Consider the following 20,151-nt stretch of genomic DNA (forward strand, 5'->3'; position numbering starts at 1 on the left):
AAACAAATGCCGAATGTCTTCTCTGATATAAGGGGGTGACTCAAAATGGAATAGGGAGGAAGAGCATGAGAAGAAGACTACCACTAAATAGGGAAGAGAGGTGAGAGGGAAAAAGAGAGAGAAGGAGAGTTGCACAGAAGATGGAAGGAGAACCTCATTGTTATACAGAATACATATATGATGTTGTGATGAGAAAAAGAAAAAAAAGTGTGTCACATTAGATTGGATAGAAAGGATGGGAGAGGAGGGGAGGAGTAGGGAGAACAGGAAGGGCAGCAGAATAGAATAGACAATATGATTGATGTATGTACATTCCATGTATGTATTATATATAAAAATGCATTCTATTGTCATGTATGACTAAAAAAAATAAAAATTAAAAAAAAAGAAAAAGAAAAAGCAGCCATCTCTCAGAGTCATCCGCCCTTACAGCAACTTCACTACACAAGACAATGCATTTCCCTTTCACCAAAACCAGTCAGCTAGGTACCTGCTGCTTCCAAGGAGCCCCCCTCAGAGTGTACTTGCCCAACCCCTTCCTAGCACAATCCTGGCCTCCCAGTCCTTGCCAAATATTCTAACCTCCTTATGAAAATGTACACATGTTATGCAGAAGTGCATCTTATGTCAGCAGCAGAGCAAAATTCTTTTAGAAGCACCAGGGATTTTATGAATAAGTGAATTATGGATCCAACAATGTTATAGAGAGATTTCAAATGCTGACCAAATAATAAGGTTAAAAAAAGAAGCACATAGTATATATATGAGTGTATAATTACATGTGTGCATGTATCTCCCCACCTGCCCACCATCCAAATTTTACTAAATAAACATTTTTATGATGACAGGGGCAGGGGACTATTTTAAGCCAAATAAATAAATAAATGAGAATCCAACAGTGAAGAACATTGGAATGAACCATGAAAGGACCTCTGGCCAGGCTTTTCTTTGCCTCATTCATAAGGCACACTACTCCAGTCTTACCCCTGTCACTCAACTCATGTGTCATCTCCTCCCAGAAGGTCTCCCTGGCTACTCCAGGCCTCTAGGATCTTCTGCACAAGTATACAGTAAGTTACATGAGTTAGCTCTCAATGGCAAACTGCTTTACACTTTGTCATGTATAAGATTTCATCTTCCTTAGAAAAGTAAAACCTTCAGAAGCTTCCTTGGCCTCCCTCAGCAGCTAAACCAGATGCATTTGATGTTCAACAACACTGACAAATTCGGAAACTGGCCTGCTCATGGCAGGCAATACTCCAGTATACTCTACTACTGCTGGTGGCAGCCTGAGTTGAACCAGTCCTCTGTACTAATATCTGGCTGCATAATTAACCAATATAAAGATTTGCACCATATGACTTAGTAATCTCATTCTTCAGAATCTGCCTGAGGGATTTCAAGAAAAAATGATTTTATGCCCAAAGATAGTCATTGTGGCATTATTTAAACAGCAGAAATATCCAACAAAGGAGGAAATCATTAAGTCATCACGTGAAAGCCATCAGTGAAAGAGTATGCACTGCTGCACATGATCACTGTGGAGCCTCGCAGAAGGAAGTTGCCTATGATAGAGCGAGTGCTCCAAAAACACAGAACAGGATTTAGTCTCTGATTAGACAGAGCCCAGGAGCATCCCCACTGGAGGGGAAAACTGGAAACAGCATTGCTTTGTTAAGGTGGTAAAGTTGTAGCTGACATTTTCTTATTTCTCTAAACTTCCATTACTGCTCTCTTAATGGTTATTAAAATACACAAACATTTGTAATTCAATTCTCTGTTCAGTCTTAACATTAGGATTTCACCTAATCCTGGCAGCCCTGCCAAAAGCAACCCCAACCAGTGATACCCAACGCTCTCTTTAGAGCCCTGTGCTCTAACGACTGCCTGGCTCTGGAGCAGGTAATTTAATTAACCTGAGTGTCAGTGATCACTCCGACTCAGGCCCTGTCCTGCCTGATGGCACCAAGGCTGGGTGTCTGGCTGTGACTCTCAGGAGGAATTAAATTAAAAGATGCTGAATACTTACATTTTGATAGAATTGAAATTTAATAAGCCTACCAAATTGACAGAGAATTTTTAGATGCTAATACCCAATGCTGAATGGAATGCAGCCTTTTAAAAAGATGACACAGAGAAACCTGGGACAATCTTTGTTCCAGGACAATTTGAGTCTATAAAAGTCTTTAAAATATTCACTGATTGACCCGGTAATTATACCTTTATCAAAAATAATCAGTGGCTAAATATTATTCACATAAATACTCACGTAGAAGGATGTTTGCTGCAGCATTTGTTACAAGGCAAAAAAAGTAAAACGACCTAAAAGCTCTACACTAAGGGACTATTCAACACACTGCAGCACCTCCGAGTCATGGAAAACCACGCTGAAACAAAAACTGTGTTTCTCAAGAACAATCATGCAAAGAACCAACACTGAATCAAAAAGGGCCTACAAACTGCATTCTCACCTTGATACCAATAGTGAGAGGCAAAGAGAGAACTAAAAGGACTGAAACAGCAGCTAGTTAAGACTGGTGGTTTCTAGGTGAGATGATGATGAGTGAAGTATTCTCTGTATGTTTTTCCCATTTTTCTATTTTCTGCACTGAATATCTCCCTACAACCCAAACAGCAGCACAAGGCAGGCCAAATGCACCACCCACCATCAGGGGCCGGTTGCCTCTCACCTGGATGGTGCGGGCTCCCCTGCTCCCCTCGCAGCGGGCTTCCTCCAGGTCCCTCTCCAGTCTCGCCTTCTCCTGCTGCAGGTCACTGAGCTCCTGAGTGACCTTCTTAATGCTCCTCCGCAGTCTGTGGTTCTCCGAACTCTTAGTAAGGTTTTCTGAGCGCAGCTCAGCCAAGAGGGCTTCCTTTTCTGTCAGAGCAGCCTGGGAGCCTTCAGAGCCCTGGAAAAGAAGGGAGGGGGTGAGCTGATTTTCATGCCTCATTAAACAAACCAGGAAATCTGTTCCTTTTTCGCCTTGGGGGGAAAAGGAAAAGAGAAAGATTAACATAGACAATATTCAGGTTTCAAAGCACAAACAATATGAAGATTTTGGACTAACAGAGGATGTTTATATTATGATCAGATATGAAAGAAAGCCTATACTTGTGTAGAAGAAGTATTTTTGAACAAAAGAAAACACAAAATGTTAACAGTAACTAACTTTAGTGGGGTGAAGATATAGTAGGTATAGTTTATTTTTTCTTCATTTCTCTATATTTTCAAATGTTCTTAGGTAAGTGAACATGTTACTTTCATAATGACAAAAAAAAAATGTCATTTTAAAAAGGAAGAAAATCAGCAGCTTCACAGCTTCACTTGAAAAGTAGTGATGGATCTAAGCACTAGCTGTTAAGATGGCTTAAATCCAGAGGACGACAAGGAGAGGTCAGCATGGTAGTTCCAAGGGTCCCTTTGAAAGGCTATAATTTCAGCAAAGTCCAAGAGTTTGTTAAGAACACCTTTATTTCATTAATACACTGTTCACCTGAAAAACTGCATTCATGATCACAAACATGAAAAAAAAAAAAAGCCATGACCCAGCAATAATTAAAGAGAGCAAATTAAAACAAGTTCTCAGATTTCAAGCAAGACTGTTTTAATGGGATACTCAGGGCTGGCAAGCTTGTGTGAATGGCACAACTCTTCATAGTTGTTCTTGAATAGCCAGACATGCAATCATGGAACAGTGGTCCACTTTATTCTGAGATATACATAGCCCTTGCTGCTCTGCCACTGTGACTTATTTTTAAAAGGTCATATTTCTTTCTCTTCTCTACCTGCTCCTCCCTAATCTCTCCCCCTCTCTAATCTCAGGGGAAACAGATTACCTTCCTTCCCCATCCCAGGCAGAGTTATCTGTCCTTGAGCACACAGGAACAAAGTAATGCAGACTCTGGGGATGGCACCAGAAGGTCTCAGAAATAACAGCCTCCCAAATTAACAAGTGAATTACAACTCTGGACAGAGAACATGTGGAATGTAGCCTTTGGATCTCAGCCTCTGGGACAGGAGTCCTCTATGTTTCTCCTTTGCTGGCAAAGCAATAAAACTTTTCTTTTTCTCAAAACTGGGTCCTCGTTATTGGATTGGCATCAGGGATAAGGACCAAGCTTTTGGTAACACCCAGAAGCCAGGAAACATATTGGGAGAAATGTAAATAACCCTAGATGGACAGATTGATATATACATCTAGTACATCTGAATAGCATAAACACGTTCACACTCATCCCAGTAATTCCATTCCTTGAATTGAATCTCAGAAGATCCCAAAATATGGGGGAGGGGGGTATTTACAAAGTCATTCATCAGTCCTTGTCCCCAATACCAATCTAATAATGAGGACACATTTTGAGAAAAAGAAATTGTATTGCTTTGCTAGGGAAGGAGAAACACAGAGGATTCCTGTCCCAAAGGCTGAGATTTTGCCCATCAAGGGGAACAGAGGATTTTTAAAGAGGTAATCCAAAGGCTACATTCCACATGTTCTCTGTCCACAGTTGTAATTCACTTGTTAATTTGAGAGACAGTCATTTCTGAGATCTTTTGGTTCCATCCCCAGAGTATGCATGATTTTGTTCCTACGGTGGGTGTGTGCTCAGGGACAGATACCTCTGCCTAGCATGGGGAAGGAAGTTGATCCTGTTTTCCCTAAGATGAGGTAGGAGCAAGGAGAGAAGAGAAAAAAACATGTCTTTTAAAAAATAAGACACAGTTGCAGAGCAGCAAGGGCTATATTCAAAGCATAAAGTGGACCAATGTTATATTATCACTTATAACAGTAAAAAAAAGAAACAACTTAACTATGCAAAAATAAAGTATGATGAATATACACAATGAAATCTGAAAACCACATTTACAAAGAATCAATAACATGGGAATATATCCAAGTTACAGTGTTATACGAAAAAAATAAAAAACCTAATTTTAAATGATGTAAAAAAAATCTATACATAAAAGAAAGTCATTAAGAAACACATTAAAACATCAATATTGAGTGGGTCATTTCCAGATTTCTTCTTTTTCTTTCTAATCAGGGGAGGAGTGGAAGCATATGTAATCTTCTAATCAGGAGAAAATAAAACTTTTTAATAAATCTGTTCTTTTACTTTGACTAATATGCAAAATTAAGAATTCAAAAGGAGCTGACAGTTGAATTCTCAAAAGCTACAATTCAGACTCAAATAATAGCTCCAGCTTCTTGGCCTTTCCAGGTCACAGGTTTTGAGGTGTCAACCCAGTTGTTCAGGAAGTGGACTACAATCACGGTGAACCTGGGGGCTACAGACCTCTGCTGTTTGAGGGCCACCTAAACCCAGTCATCGGGCCTATGTTCCCCTAATTGCTTATTTGACACAGAGCAACATGAAATGAGAGTGAGCACCAATCAAACTGCAACGTAAGTTTACGAAAGCTTCTGGTTTTATTTCTTTGGAAATTAATAAAAAGTGGGAAACCTAGGTCAAAAGGCCAAAAATATTTTTTTAAATGTCTATGACATCCAGGCATGGTAATGCACTCCTATAATCCCAGTAACTCCGTAGGCAGGAGGAATGCAAATTCAAGTTCAGCCTCAGCAAATTAGCAAGGGCCTAACAACTCAATGAAAGTCTGTCTCAAAATAAAAAATAAAAAGGGCTGGAGATGTGGCTCCACGGGTAAGCAACCCTGGGTTCAATCCCCAATACCCCACCCCCACAAAAAAATGTTTAAACTCAACCAATAAAAGAAAGTATACAATGATTGTTAAAATTCCTCTTGAACAACAGTTACAACTCCCCTTTTGTGCTTTATTAAGCACTGATTTTACAAAAGGAGCTAAACAAATACTTTTACATATAGGGTGTCTCTCTTTTTCATACCAACTGCAAAAGTACACATTTCTGTGCCCATTTAAATAACAAGTTGAGAACTACTAAATGACTAGTCTGTCTTCAGACCACAGTGACTAGATCTGGGATTCAAATGACTCAGGGCCCGTGTTCTTTCCACAGCACTGCACTGCCCTGCCCAGATCAGTGAGGATTCCAATGAACTAAAAAAAAAAAAAAAAAAGAAAAAAGAAAAGAAAGAAAGAAACAAGGAGAATGAGTTGGGGGTGGGGGTGGAGGTTAGAGACAGGAACATCAATTAGGCACTTGTTAAATGTGCCTAATTTTGATATTAACAGTTATTATCAAGCAATGAAAGTTCTACAGGATTTCCACATAAATAGGAATGGTAAAACTTCTTTAAATATCTAAGCTTAAAGAATTTAAATGCATTGATTCTATTCATTTCATAACACTGTCCACGTTGAATTTTCCTTAAATGGCTTTTTGATCTACTTCTCTGGAGGGCTTTCTACCTTTTTCTGAATGATGCTCAATGGCAAATATTTGGTCCAATTAAACATGGTCAGAAGCTAAAGGCCAAATATAATCTTAAACAAACCACCCTTGCTAACTGTGTAGAAACATGTTGAGCTCAAAAGGGAGAGAGTTAGAGCCCTGGGTTCAAGGCCAGCTTCAGCTGTGTGACCTGGGAGGTGATGCTACCTTTGACAACTGAGTAAAAAATTCAGACATCTATACCACATGTGACTCAACTGTCTCAAAATAAAAAAGACAGTGCATCTATATATACTACTGTGGCAAGAATGTTGGGTAAAGAAAAGAAAAAACATGCAGGTCTGTAATCCCAGCAACTTGGGAGGCCAAAGCAGCAGGATCACAAGTTCAAGGCCAGCCTGGACAACTTAGTGAAACCCTGTCTCAAAATAAAAAATTAAAAGGATTAGAAATGTAGCTCAGTGGTTTAAAAAAAAAAAAAAAAACTGGGTTCAATCCACAGGACCCAAAAAAATGAATAAATAAATAAAAAATAAAAATAAACTTCCTACAATATGCATTTCAGTTTTATAGTTAGAAGAGGGATGCCATTTCCAATTTGGAAATAATTTGTTTAATTGGGTTTGGAAGAACGCCAGGCAGCCCACACTGCAGCTCGCACAGAGTCATACCTGGGATCAGAATTCACGTCTCTGTGCATCTGTGCTTGGGCAGCCACTCCAAAGCTTAACTATCACTTGCTGTCACTTCAGTGTCAGGCTTGAAGCCAGCCCTGTGAACTTTGGCTCTTCTACTACTGCTGCAATTAGTTCAGAGCGTGTGATATCCAAAAGGCCCCAATACATGGAAGAGACACTTTACACGTCTGTGAAAACCATGCACATACTTCAAACAGAAAACCAATATATGTGTACTGTGTACATTTATTCACAGATAAGTAGGAAAAAACAGGCTTTGGAGACAGATTTGAATTCAAATCCTGCCACAAACTCTCTACCATTCACAAACACACTATCTTTTTGGATAAAGGTTCAAAGAAGGTTCTCCAAACAGCCCACCTTACATAACCCCAGGAGTTACAACAGTCCCTGAGCCCTGTGCACTGCGAGACTTAAATATTCTGAAAGTCTTTCAACTAGGACTAAGAGTTATTAAATTAATAAATGTATGCAATAATTCTGGGAAACATTTAAATTCATAAGACTCCTTTCTTTTCTTCAAGGCCCAACATAATAAGTAAAATACCCCAAATCTTATAAGAATGTCGGGTCTCTGGCTATCAATTGCCAACATATATATTTTTTTCTTAAGCAATGGAAAATTGGATGGTTTTCCTAAGGATTCAGCTTTTAAAGCTTGTTATTTTCTAAGCTAGAGGAGAAAAAACAGAGTGAAATGTAATTGCAGCTCCATTTCATCAAGTACTGTCAACACAGTAGGAGAGGGCAAGTCTGAGACTCACAAAAGCAGAGGTTTATCTAGCATACCATGATTTAAACCAAATTACTTCAATTATTCTTATTGTGAACCAAAGCTCTGCAAAAGATAAGGAAGGGATGTGAAGATTAGGAATCCACATGCCCTGGATTTAACTTCTAACTTCCACCTTACAACCACAAGCAGCACTGACGCAGGGACAGGAAGAAGACCCTGGGCAGCATGGACTTACTGGGCTGGCGGATTCCTTACATCCTGAGTCATAGGTATAAACTGTTTCGGGAAACCAAAAACATGGGAAGAAAATTCTTAAATAATTAAAGAGCACAAAACTGAAATCAGGAAGAGAAAGACAGACAAAGGGGAAAATAGGAGTCCCTCTAGTACAATGTGGTAGGGCAGCAAAAGAGAAAAGACCAGCCATAAAAACAGCAAGACCTCTGGAACCAAAACTCAGAAGGAAGAGGTAGGATTGAAGCATCCAGGTGAGGGAAAGTTTGGGATGGCAGGCAAAAGCTCAAGCTGGGCAATGAGATTGATTCAAACCCCAGCTCTGTCACTTACCAGTGTAAAGACCCTAGCAAGTTACTTCAATCTGTCAACCTGGACTTCCTCAGCAGTAAAACAAGATATTAACAGTGCCTACTTCACAGAGCTGCTGGACAGATAACTGAGATAATCTATGGGGAGCACCTAGCAGGGCCTGGCACAAAGTATTTGTTCAATAAAAGCCTGCTGTTATTTACAATCACTGCATTAAATCCTGGCCCCAGAGTTTGCCAGCTGTGTGGCAGTGAACAAGCTACACACCCTTGCTGAATTTCAAAAACCTCACAAATATGAGGGTGAGGATGATTACCTTCCCCACAGGGATGGGGAGATTACAAGAGATAATCCACATACACTGCACAGAGTAAACTCAGCACTGCAACTCTGGGAATAGTTATCACTGTTATCAAATTGAGGAGGGGGCTAGAGAAGCTCCCAAAGCTGGCAGAGAATTTTCCCTTAAACAGACTGAGCTGATTCTATCACTAAAGACCACCCACAGCTCTCCTTATTTAAATCATCCAGGTTCCCTTCAGCTGCAAAGCCCTGACCTCATCCAGAGTTAGGATAAGAGATAGTCCCAAGGCTGGGAGTGTGGTTCAGTGGCAGAGCATGAGCACTGAGCATGAGCACTCAGTGCCTAGCATGGGGGTGGGGGGGAGGTAAACACACCCTGAAATTAAAGTGACACTCACCTGGCATTTCAGGATCTGTGCTTCTTGTGTTTTCTGCAGGGCCTCTTTGGCCTCAGCAAAGGTAGCACTGAGCTCTTTGATTTCAGAGTTAAGTTCTTCAACCTAGCAAAAAGTAAGGAATGGCAGCCAAATATATAACTGGGCTCTCCTCTCTGCTCAGCCCAAATGCTCTTCCTGCTCAATTGTATATACAAGGGCTCTGTGGTCAGAAAATACTTGAGTGGGATTTCTAGCTGACTAGCTGGATGAATTAACCTCTTTAAGATCCAATTCTCTCAACTTCAGCTATGGTTCATGTGTTGGAAACTTGGTCCTCAGTGTGGCAACACTGGGAGGCGAGTCCTTTAAGAGGTGTAGCTCAGTGGGAGATCCTTACATCAACTGGTCCTTAAGTCAGCTCTTAGGAGGGACTCTGGACTCCTAGTTTTGCTATGACTTCCTGTTTGGAGATCTCTTCCTCTTGACCATGCTCCTACCAACCATCATTAGGCCCTCAAGAAAGGCTGAACCTATGGGGCTGCCTTTAAAACTGTGAGTTAAATAAACCTCTTTTCTTGATAAAGCTACCCCACCTCCAGTACTTAATAAGATGAGGTTACCACCACTCACCCAACTATAGAGTTGTTAAAGTTAAATGAGATAATATGCACTGGTGCTCAAATGGTGCTTGGCTCATACCAGGTGTTACTACTATTACTGGCCACAGAGATGACCCACCCAACCACCTGGCCTGGCTAGTCCCAGAATTTCATCTTCTAGTGACCGCCTCCTATACCCTAGGGTCAGCTATGAACTACCATGACCACACCCTATACTTTGCTAGCACCCAGAACTGCTCCTCAACACAGTGAGGTCTCCAGCTTCAGCTGGGCCCTGAACTTCCAACACATGACAAGAATGGTGGCTGCTGTTATTAGGAGCCAAACCTCTGTTGCACCAAACTCCTGCATTCCTTTTGCTTCGTCAGGACCGGTTTCCTGCTCAGGCTCCTACTCCTGCAACCATTCCTGCTGCCTGCTTTGTGCGCTCCTGACCCTGTCCCTGAAATTCTGCAGTCCCCCGCAGTCTCACCCTCAGCCTCCTTTCCCATTCTACTCTCTCCTTGGGTAAACAGGCCAACTCTCAGATTTTAAAGCCCACCTGCAGACAGGGGAGTGACTCCAAGTCAGCTCTTCAGGTTGACCATGCTCTCCACGCTTTATAGACTTGCAGATCTATCTGCCTCCTGGACAGCTCAGCCAGGGCTCCCAGGCCAGTACTCTCTAAACAGCCCATCAGCCCCACCACTGCCCCAGCTCACCACAAGACTCCATTTTCTATGCTATGGTCTGAACTGGCGGCACCCCCAGGTCCCTAGACATGCGAGTCAGACACCTAAAGTCACCCTTGACTATCCCTTATCTGAAGTCCAACATCTAACATTAGATTTCCACAACCTTATTTCTAATCTTCAATTACAACTCTCAACAGGGCTCCTGACCTCTCTGCTTCCATTCTCTCCCTCCGTAATTTACTCTCCAAATATTGCAGAGGCCTCTCTAAAAGGAAAATGGAACCACACCCTCCTACCCAAGAGCCCCCGGTGGCATGCCCCCTGAGCAGCTGAAAATACGTTTAGTCCCCTCCTCTGACTGCCCCTGGCAAGCAGTCCAGCTTCTTCTTTAGCTTCACACAAGTTCTCCACTCTGTGCTCGGGCAGCCCCAGGCTGGTTTTGGTGCCATACACACACCCTGGCCTATAATCCTGTTATGACTTGACCAACATTTTCCCTCTGTCCAAAATGGCCTCCCATCTCTGCTTTCCTTCCCGTCTAACACCCACACTCTCCTTCTTTAAAATTCAGATCAGGATCTGCTCCACCCTCTGCCACCCCAGCCCCTGAACCTCCCTCAATCACACCTATCACTCTTGGTTCTACATTGGACTTGCAAGCAGAGCTGAGGGTCCCCTCCATGTGGGGCCTTGTGCCTAGCATATCACTGGGACACAACTGACAGCTCCAATGACAAGAATATAGCCATCAGCCATCTCCTTGGATCCCAAAGACAACCAACCAGATGGCTCTTTAACTGGTCTAGTCACAGGCTCATCAACTCCTTTATCTCAATTTTCTACTATCCACCAAAAGATCAGATCTTGACTATAACTGTCCATTAGGGCAATCACTAGCCACATGAGTTGTGCCAAGTATGGACCGAGATGAACATCTGAACTTCAAATTCTGAGGAAAAAAGCTAAATGTCTCATTATAACCTTGTTTTATTGATTTTATATTAAAATGATATCTGGGACATATATATTATTAAAATTAATTTTACATGTTTCTTTATACTTCTTTTCATGTGACTATTAGGAAATTTAAATTACATGTTTAACATATTTTTCTTGGGTGCACTGGATTTCCAATGAAATAAAGGATCCTTTCCCCACTTTTCATACTATCTCAGCTCTCTTATGAACTTTTTACCTAAAGCTAAAAATTCAGGGTAGAACAGGCCAGTGACAGAAACTAATAAAGAAAAATCTCACCTCAAGTGTATCAGACATACCTCTTTTTCCTTTGATTTTAATGCCATGGTTAGGCCCTGAATGGCTTTATCCCTCTTTAAACTATTTTTCTTCTCTGTAGCAATTTCTCTTTCCTTTTCTCTCAGGTCCTTCTGAAGTGCCTAAATTAGATTAGAAAAAGATTCACTAAGCTGATGCGTTGCAACCAAAATGCACTGTAAATATATCTTTAAGAGCACACTCAAATGCAGTTATTCTATCTTATTCCTGTCAACCTGTGATTAATGTTTCCAAGTCGAGCTGAACGCAGTGGCATAAGCTCCAAGTTACTGTTACTGCTCTCAGCAACAGGACTGGGTGAAGGGAAGGGGATCAGATCAGCTGAGATGATGACAGCTATTCCTATGGGAAGGACTCCAGTGCCTTCCAAAATCTGAATACAGTCACATCAGAGTCTTTGAACTGTACCAGGTTATTTGGAGGGAAATAACAGATCATTAATTTCATTCCTTAATGCTACAAAAGCTAGCAGAGAATCTGGTTTGATGGAGACTAAACTACACATTTACAGTTTAAGTTTATTTCTAAAGATAATCACTGCTGCCTCCCTCCTGGGTTGCTGTAAGGGTCAAATGAGGTAATGGACATAAAAGCACTTTCTATGCTGCGGGCACAACACAAATCCGGCTACCATGACTGGGAGAGCACGTGGACTGGCAGGTCTGAGTCCTCACCATAGTCTAACCAGCTATGTGATCCTGGACAAGTGACCTCACCTTCCTGGTCTCAGATACCATATCTGTAAAACAGGACTGTCTACACAGTTACCACAAAGATTGAGAAACTCCCTCTAAAGATTCTTAAGTTTAATGGCACCCAGGAGCATTCAATAACTGACAGCTGATGATACACAGAATTGTCTATCACACTTGGAATAAAACAAGAAGCAAGAATAGGAGAAATCTTCAATAAAATGTATCAACATACCTGGATCCTTTCTTCAAAATGACTTCTCTCCTTCTGATGCTCCATTTGTGCAGCCTAAGAAAAGATATTCGTTAGACCCAGAGAGACGGCACCCACAATAGCTTCCCTAAAACAAACAGAATGAGCACCTCATGAACCTACTTTTCCCCATTGCTGTGGCATTCATTAAGTCAAGGGTTCTCTCCTTTTCTCTGCCCTGTGGAGTGCAAAGGAGGCTTAAAAGGAGGAGTAGGAGGCAATGTCATTTCCTGGCAAGGCTAAAGAACTCACTGATAAGGCAGAGACAAAGGCCCTGCTCAATAAAGGAACCAAGACCTTCATAAGCACCCAGAACATGCCCCACTGTGAACCCCCTGCATGCAGCAGCCACCACCCTTGCTCCAGCAAGAATGGAAGCTCTAGTGGCTGGGGATGTAGCTCAGTGGTAGACCACTTGCCTAGCACATGTGAGGCGAGAGGTATGATCCTCAGCATAGCATAAAAAGATATACATAAAATAAAGGTATTGTGTCCACCTACAACTTAAAAAAAAAAAAAAAGGAAAGAAAGAATGGAAGGTCTAGATCAAGACCCGCCTGCACTTCCTGGCCCTGACCTCCCTCTTCCAAACAGTAGCTGTGGAGGCCACCTAGAGTCAGGGCAGAGGTCTAGGGGTTTGGGGTCAGCTACCAGCAACCCACCTCTTGGAGCCTGGAAAAATATAACAACTCCTCTGAGTCTGGTTCTAAACTCAAAAGGGGACGGGGATCTCCTCCTGGCCAGGTGGCTGAGAAGACTGAATGAGGTGGTCCACTGAACCCCTCGCATGCCACCAGGCCCAGCTGGGCTCACTTCCGTCCCCCCACTACCTCTGAAGTTTCAAACCAAAGCTGGCCTCAAGCCTGCCTCTCACCACACAGGTTAAACAGACAAGCACAATGCACCACTGTTCTACTCTAAGAAAGCCCAATGATGAAAACAGGCAACAACAGATTAACACATGATGAGACAGACCAGCGGGCACTGTTTTTCTAACCAACTCTTCATGTGAGAGGGGAGAGAAAATGCCAGGTCCTGACAAAGGCTGTTTCGCTGATTCTTCGCTCACAGGACTCATATTTGGAAGCTGACCATGTATGAACCACACAGAATGAAGGCCAGTCCATCTCCCATAGAGGAGTAGGATCTGGCAAAGCGCCCCCTGGTGCCCTGACACTTCACCTCAGCATCTCTCTCCTTTTCCTCTCTCAGAGCAGCAGAGTGTCTTCGGAGCTCTCCAGATGACACATTCTCATCAAGACATGCCGTCTGAGATTTCTCCTCTTCAAGGCACTGAATTAAAGCTTCTCTGCTCTTCAAAGACAGCTTCAACTCCTCAATCAGTCTAAAAGAGAACAAAATTTAAATATTAATTCTATGCTGTTCTCTTAGCTCAGTGGAGCAGGAAGAGGCAGGAAATGGAGCCAGACATGTTCAAAATAGACAGGTCCAGTGACTAAACATAAATAAAAACACACCTTGCAGATCAGATGTCAAAGGCCAGAATCAGTATGACATTAACAGGTCCCCTTGCCTCTAGCCTGGCCCCCGTGAATCCAACTCTGGGCAGCCACACTGGTCAGATCACACCCTTATTCAAAGACCTCAACTGCCCCCACCAACTGCAGTGGATTAATATTTTTCTGGGTAAAAAAATCCTGCCTCCAAAAGAAGTCTGTGCAAACACAATTGATGGAAAGCTGCTCTGGTGAGTGTGGAGAAAACAAGGGGATTCCTCCACAGCTCCTCAGGGCAAAGCTTAAATACACTGACTTTCAAGTTAAAGGCCAAACTCTTAGACAAGATATCCCAGCCTCAGTCTCATCTCAAAGGAAACCATTACCTCCACCGCTAGGTAGTAGCCTCACTTCCAGCTCTCTCCCAAACCAGACTGTGTGCTTCCATCCCTTTGTATAAGCTGCTCCTGGAATGTCCTTCCCAGCCCTGCCCCACCCACTCCCATCTGTCCCACCAGGTCACATTGGTTAAGCATTTTCCCCTTAAGGAAAGCTTTGCCATCCACAACCTGAGTGGCCCCAACAGGGAGAAATGAACACATTCTTTTCTGAGAACGAAAGTACCCATATCAACCGCTCCCCAACCATAGCAAGTCATCTGACCTCTCTGAGCCTGCATTTCCTTGGCTATGAAAGGGATAACTTACTCATGTGGACTGCAGTTAAGCCATTTAACACAATCCTCACAGCTCGTGGCCTGTGGCAGAACTCAACAAATGACAGCTGTTACAATTACTACCTTTTTCAACATTCAACAATTAGCATTTTGTCCGAGGAACTCAGAAGACGCTTTCTGTAGCTAAACCTAGGAAGCAACTCAGTTTTAGTAAAAGAGTAAAGGATTGGAAGCACAGCAGAGCAGCCCTCTTGAAGCACTCAGGTCCCCCAGATAAGGCTAGAAAGGAGACACAGCAGCTGGAACAGCTAGCAATGCACTGGGATGGGGCACCAGGCTGCACCTGCACGATGCCCCCAAAAATGTGGAGGGAGGAGTAAGACTGCCCTCTAGGGGTCTAGCTCGGAATCATCACATCATCAATGGAGAGGTAAAAAGTCACCCAACAATACACTTCTAAATGGATGCCTTGTATTGTATGTAATTTATAACTCAATAAAATTGATTTTTTTCAGTTACCATAAAGCAAGTTTCAGATAGGGAGTGAAAAAAGTGGGGCAAGCTTGTGGAGTCTGAGGCCAACTGAAGGACTGGCTCATCCACAGGGAACAGCAGCTTCAACCCAGCAAGGCAGCATCTGGAGATTTTCAAGAGAAACTAGAAATCCAGACTTTTACATGAAAGTCTGTTTTAGATATTGGCAACTAATTCAAACTTAAAAACTACTGTGTAGACCAAAGAAAAGACAATATATCTGCAGGCCATATTCGATTTGCAGGGTCCCCAAAGTTGACTGCCTTTAAGATTTGAATAGTTCAAAGGCCAGACTGAAGGAAATAAAGTAACTAAAACTACAACCTGTGTCTTTGAAAAGGGGTGGTGGGAGCCCAGAAGATATTGGCAGTGCCCACCCAAGTGAGGGGCCAGGCCTCAGGATCCAACTCTAGGCCCAACAGAGAGTCACTCTGGCAGATCTGGCACCCCTCTCACCAGGATGTAACCAGGGACCCCTGTTCCACTGCAGTGCTAACCTCTTGACCCCCACGAGCCTAGTAGGCAGGACTGATTTCAGAGAGGGAGCACACAGATCTGTGTCCCCAGAGTTTCACCATAAAGACTGTCAAATCCTGAACACAAATCTGGAGTTGGCAATTGGCTGCCAGTCTGGCAGTGCAGCCGGGACACCTCTAGCTCTGAGAAAAACACATTCACAAGTCTGACAAACCAGATTTCTGTGCCCATCTAGATGGAACTACGGGAACCCCAGGAAGATGAAGCCTTTACCAAAGCTCTGAATGACCACCCACATTCCCGGAGAACCCACCAGCCGGACAAAAGTAAGTACTCATCCTCCCAAAGTCCCTCTTCCCCCAGCAAACAAAACAAGAAATCATGCTTCGCAGCAACGCAAACCGGGAATGCTTATCGGGGACTCCACAATCAGGCTGTGTGACAGGCTTTGCACACACCACTCCCTGAGCTAGCACCTCCAGGATTCCTCCCCTGATGAGCCTTCCCTGCCCCTCACCGAGCACAGGGCCCTGAATTTGCCTCTTCCACCCAGAGCTCCAAATAAACAGGACTGTGCTTCCTCTGTTTCCTATGCGCACCCCAGGCCATGCTCAGCAGCTGGTTAAGGAATGAATCTACTCATCCTCCATCCGGCCTTGATCCATGTACAGACCCACCTACCTCCTCAGCTCCACTCACTCACTCATAGTCCTCAACCCACTGGGTCCGGAAAGAAAGCAGCATCTTCCCCCCCCCACCCCCCAACACACGGCTTCTTTCCCCTTCTTCCCCAACTCAGCAAACTGCACTCCCATCCCACAGCTGCTCGGGCTCCACCCTGGCCCAGAGGATACAGCTCAGCCTGCAGCCTTTTCCCCCAGCCCACATCCATTCGGTCATCACATCCCCCGTACCTTCTCCATCTCGGCCTGTTCTCCTTCGCTCCAACCGCTCCCCCGTGCTGATCACATCACCTCCTGTCTGCAAGTCTGTATCAGCCTGAGAACCAGTCTTGTACCAGACCCAAAGGTAGCTTCTCTAAATTTAAACCTGATCCTGTCATGCTGCACCTCATCCCTAACTCTTCAGTGGCTTCTACATGCTCTTAGGATAAAACCCCACTCCAGGGAAGTTTCTCTTCCTAGCAATGTGATCAAGAAAAACACAGGACTCAAATGGTAAGCCGAGATGGTCCCTACTCCCTCCACTGGGATCCACAGAGAACTCAGTTTCCTCATCACAAAACTTAATTTCAAAGTGAAGAAAAGGCCACAGCATGCTCAACAATGCTAGCTCCTCCAAACGCAGAAGCTAGAGCACCTAAACATGGAGACCACGGGCTCTCCTCTTTCACAGGAAATCGCAAAAGGTTTGCTCATCTGATTTTTTCCAACCCATAAATGAAAGTAAGTAGCAGACACAAATCTCAAAAGATGGCACCCAGAGAAAAGTAAAAGCCACCAGCATTTGGACATAAGAACTAAACTACGTTGTGGGGGCAGGGGGTGTTTCAAAGCAGGAGGCACCAATGACTTTTTTTTTTTTTTTTTTAATAAAAGGAATTAGTCAGTATTCCCTGGATTTAGTTCATTCACTTTGGAACAATTTCCATCAAATTCCAAACAAGCTTGACTCTTTTGACAGATAGGTCACAGGTTAGCTAGTAGTCTCACTGACATTTAACTAACTCAACCTTCCATTTAGTAACTACCAACACAGGGCAGGAGTATCAAAATGTAAGGTTCATGGTAACAAATAAAACGTAAACATTCTCCTAACGAGTTTTTATCAAAAGCTTGGCTGTAAAATATGATGAGCACTAAAGATGGCCAAAAGGCCTACTGTCCACTGTTTCTCTGGACTCCAGCAGACTCTGTATCTAATTGACATTGTTCTGCTTTTGGCTCCCTATACTGTACCGATTTGGGCCTCCTGCCAGCATTCAAAGATATGATGGAAAACAGGTCACACAAAATTCACTAGTATTTATTATGAGGATATGGTCACTTAATTTTCCCGTGGAAAGAACCACAAGAGAAATTTTTCTCTGATAGTGCCAAGTACAACTGGGCTTCCTCTGAGCTACTGGCTTGTTTTACCCAGGGAGGAATGCAAATCTCATGTCCACCAAGATTGTTTTTCCTTTTTTCCTTGGTTACCAGGAATCTTAAAGCTAACACTGAATGCTAGATTTAGTATCTAAGTGAAACTTACCCACGTGAATAGCTATCTACTGTCTCTGCCTCATGTTACATTCTATTCCTTTTCTTTCCTGCCCAATGTCATCCCCAGTTTGCTATCTTATTGTTTTGGAGATGTTCCAGTAAGCCACTCACAGCTTTGGGACAAGGAGGGAATGGAGAAAAAGAAGGAAAGGAAAGGAACAATCCTTTCCCCACGCCGCAGATAATGAGACGTTAGGATTTCACCAAGATGAGAGCCAGACCTGTCCTTCTCTTCCAGAACCAGGACCATCTCCAAGTCCCCCTTGTGCATCTTCTTCATCTCTGAAAGCTTGCTTTCCAAACTCAGCCGAAGAGCCTTCTCTGTTTCTGTTCCTGCAAAGGCCTTTTCCAGTTCTGCTTGGGCGGCTTTCACATCCTAGAGTTAAATTAAATGCATTTGATGCAATTTTTCAATACAATTGGGAACATTTTGAAAGGAAATTGGATTAAAATATAAATATTTATGACTTTTTCTCCGGCACATTTCCCCTCCCTGAATTGTACTATACATGGAAAGAATCGGTAATAAATACATTTGCCAGCCATTTTTCCCTCTTGTATCCTGAAGAGTAATAGGCATTTCCAATGGAAAAGAATCAACTCTACAAGAACTGTACTTTTGGTTTTGAAAAATCAGATCAATATTTACAGCTTCAATGAGAACAAGGAGAAATGCGCCTCTCAATACTAAACACACATAAATTCCAAAGAGTCACCATGATCACCACACAGATTCATTCCACCCCCCCACCCCCATTTCTTTTTAAGATAATGACTACACAATTCTAAAGTACATTTTCTAGATTTCCAAAGTGATTTAGGTGGTGAAAAACTCTGTGTTCTTCTTGAGAGCTCAGAGAATCCACCAAGAAAATTATATAAATTACCCATGCAGTGTCTGTGTTAGGGGAAAAGGTTCCAGTGCTCACACGAGTAACCTAGGAGCAGGCCTAAATCTCCAACTATTAAAGCCCCCTGCCTCTGATTATACTGCAAAGATAAAATCAATTCAAACTGGGTTCAAAACCCAGCTTTCCTACTTATTTGTTATGTGACTTCAGATAGGCCTTTAACCTTTCTGAGCCCAAGCTTTCCAATCCATAGAACAGGAATAACCACTATCTCATCAAAGAGCTGCTATGAACCTCTGTTAAAAACATGTTGCATCACAGGAAGCTCAAGAGATGTTGACTTCCTTCTCCCTGCCCTTTCCCTCCACAGTACCCCTGAGGCCTGTCTCCCCAGGAGGCTTGCCTGTCAGTCTAGTGAAAGCTGGCAAAAACCATCCCCCATATTCTAAGACAACAAACAATAAAGCCTGCTATTTACTAAGTGCCTACTAAATGCCAGGCTCTAAGCAAGAAGCTTTATTTATATCACAGTTGATCCTCAGCAACCCTAAAATGTTATAACCGAAACTGTACAGAACAGCATTCTAGAATGTGGGTTGGCAGCCAGACCACCGGACATGTGCACCCGGGACCTGGAGCTGTGACTCAGCCACTCTGCCTCCTTCATCATCTGTTTAAAAAGAAAGGAGAAAAAGAGTGGTAAAACTATTTGCCTCCTCAGTTTACTGAAAGGATTAATTGGTCAGTGTGCACAGGCAGCGCTGGGAGAGAGCCTCGCCCACCAGCAGCCTCCGCAGATGCTGGTTCCCTCTACTCCACAAAGCAGGCGGCACTCTTCACAGAATCAGAGGCAAAGGAAAGGCAAATGCCTTGTCCAAGGTGACAAAGATAGGTTGTGGCACACCAAAACACGGAGAAGCACACACTGGGGAAACCAGGAGGCCAAATCAAAAGCCACGTCACTTCAAAGCATCATAATTATATTTTCACTACACTCCAGAAAATCCTTCTTTTAAAGGTCCCACTCGACCACTTTTGGCTTAGATAGTTTCTCGCTCCTTCTGAGCCTAACGCCTGTGTGGCCCAAGGGAAGGTAAGGGCTGATGACACAACCTGAGTGGCAGCTAGCTGCAGCTGCTCAATACAGACTCTGCTTTTTACACCCAGAAGTGCTTTTTGGAGCCATTTCTCTTTGCATCCACTAAAAAGATATCAGAGTTATGGGTAGAAAAATTGAGATCAAACTACTCCAAAGACCAGGAATTAAATAATTAGAATAGTCTGAGAATCCCTAATCAAAAAATCCAAACTCTAAATGCTCCAAAATCTGAAACTTTCTGAGTACCAACATGATGTCACAAGTGGAAAATTCCACATCTGACCTCACGTGACATGGTCAA

At 43.0% G+C, this 20,151-nt stretch overlaps 1 protein-coding gene across 7 annotated transcripts in view; it reads right to left on the reverse strand.

The window, feature by feature from the left end:
* Nucleotides 1-20,151, reverse strand: part of Cdk5rap2 (CDK5 regulatory subunit associated protein 2) — a 180,148-nt gene that overhangs the window by 116,308 nt on the left and 43,689 nt on the right. For 5 of the 7 annotated variants that reach the window (XM_078048081.1, XM_021723476.3, XM_021723475.3 and 2 more), the window contains 6 exons: nucleotides 18,122-18,276; nucleotides 13,714-13,876; nucleotides 12,514-12,567; nucleotides 11,568-11,687; nucleotides 9,018-9,119; nucleotides 2,691-2,909 (listed from right to left, as the gene is read on the reverse strand). In XM_078048081.1, coding sequence (XP_077904207.1) covers nucleotides 2,691-2,909; nucleotides 9,018-9,119; nucleotides 11,568-11,687; nucleotides 12,514-12,567; nucleotides 13,714-13,876; nucleotides 18,122-18,276 — 813 coding nt within the window. The remainder of the gene's footprint in view (nucleotides 1-2,690; nucleotides 2,910-9,017; nucleotides 9,120-11,567; nucleotides 11,688-12,513; nucleotides 12,568-13,713; nucleotides 13,877-18,121; nucleotides 18,277-20,151) is intronic. The other 2 variants (XM_078048082.1, XM_021723477.3) reach the window with 1 other exon arrangement.

Source organism: Ictidomys tridecemlineatus, chromosome 4, assembly GCF_052094955.1.
Source record: "Ictidomys tridecemlineatus isolate mIctTri1 chromosome 4, mIctTri1.hap1, whole genome shotgun sequence".
In the NCBI taxonomy this organism is placed as follows: Eukaryota; Metazoa; Chordata; class Mammalia; order Rodentia; family Sciuridae; genus Ictidomys; species Ictidomys tridecemlineatus.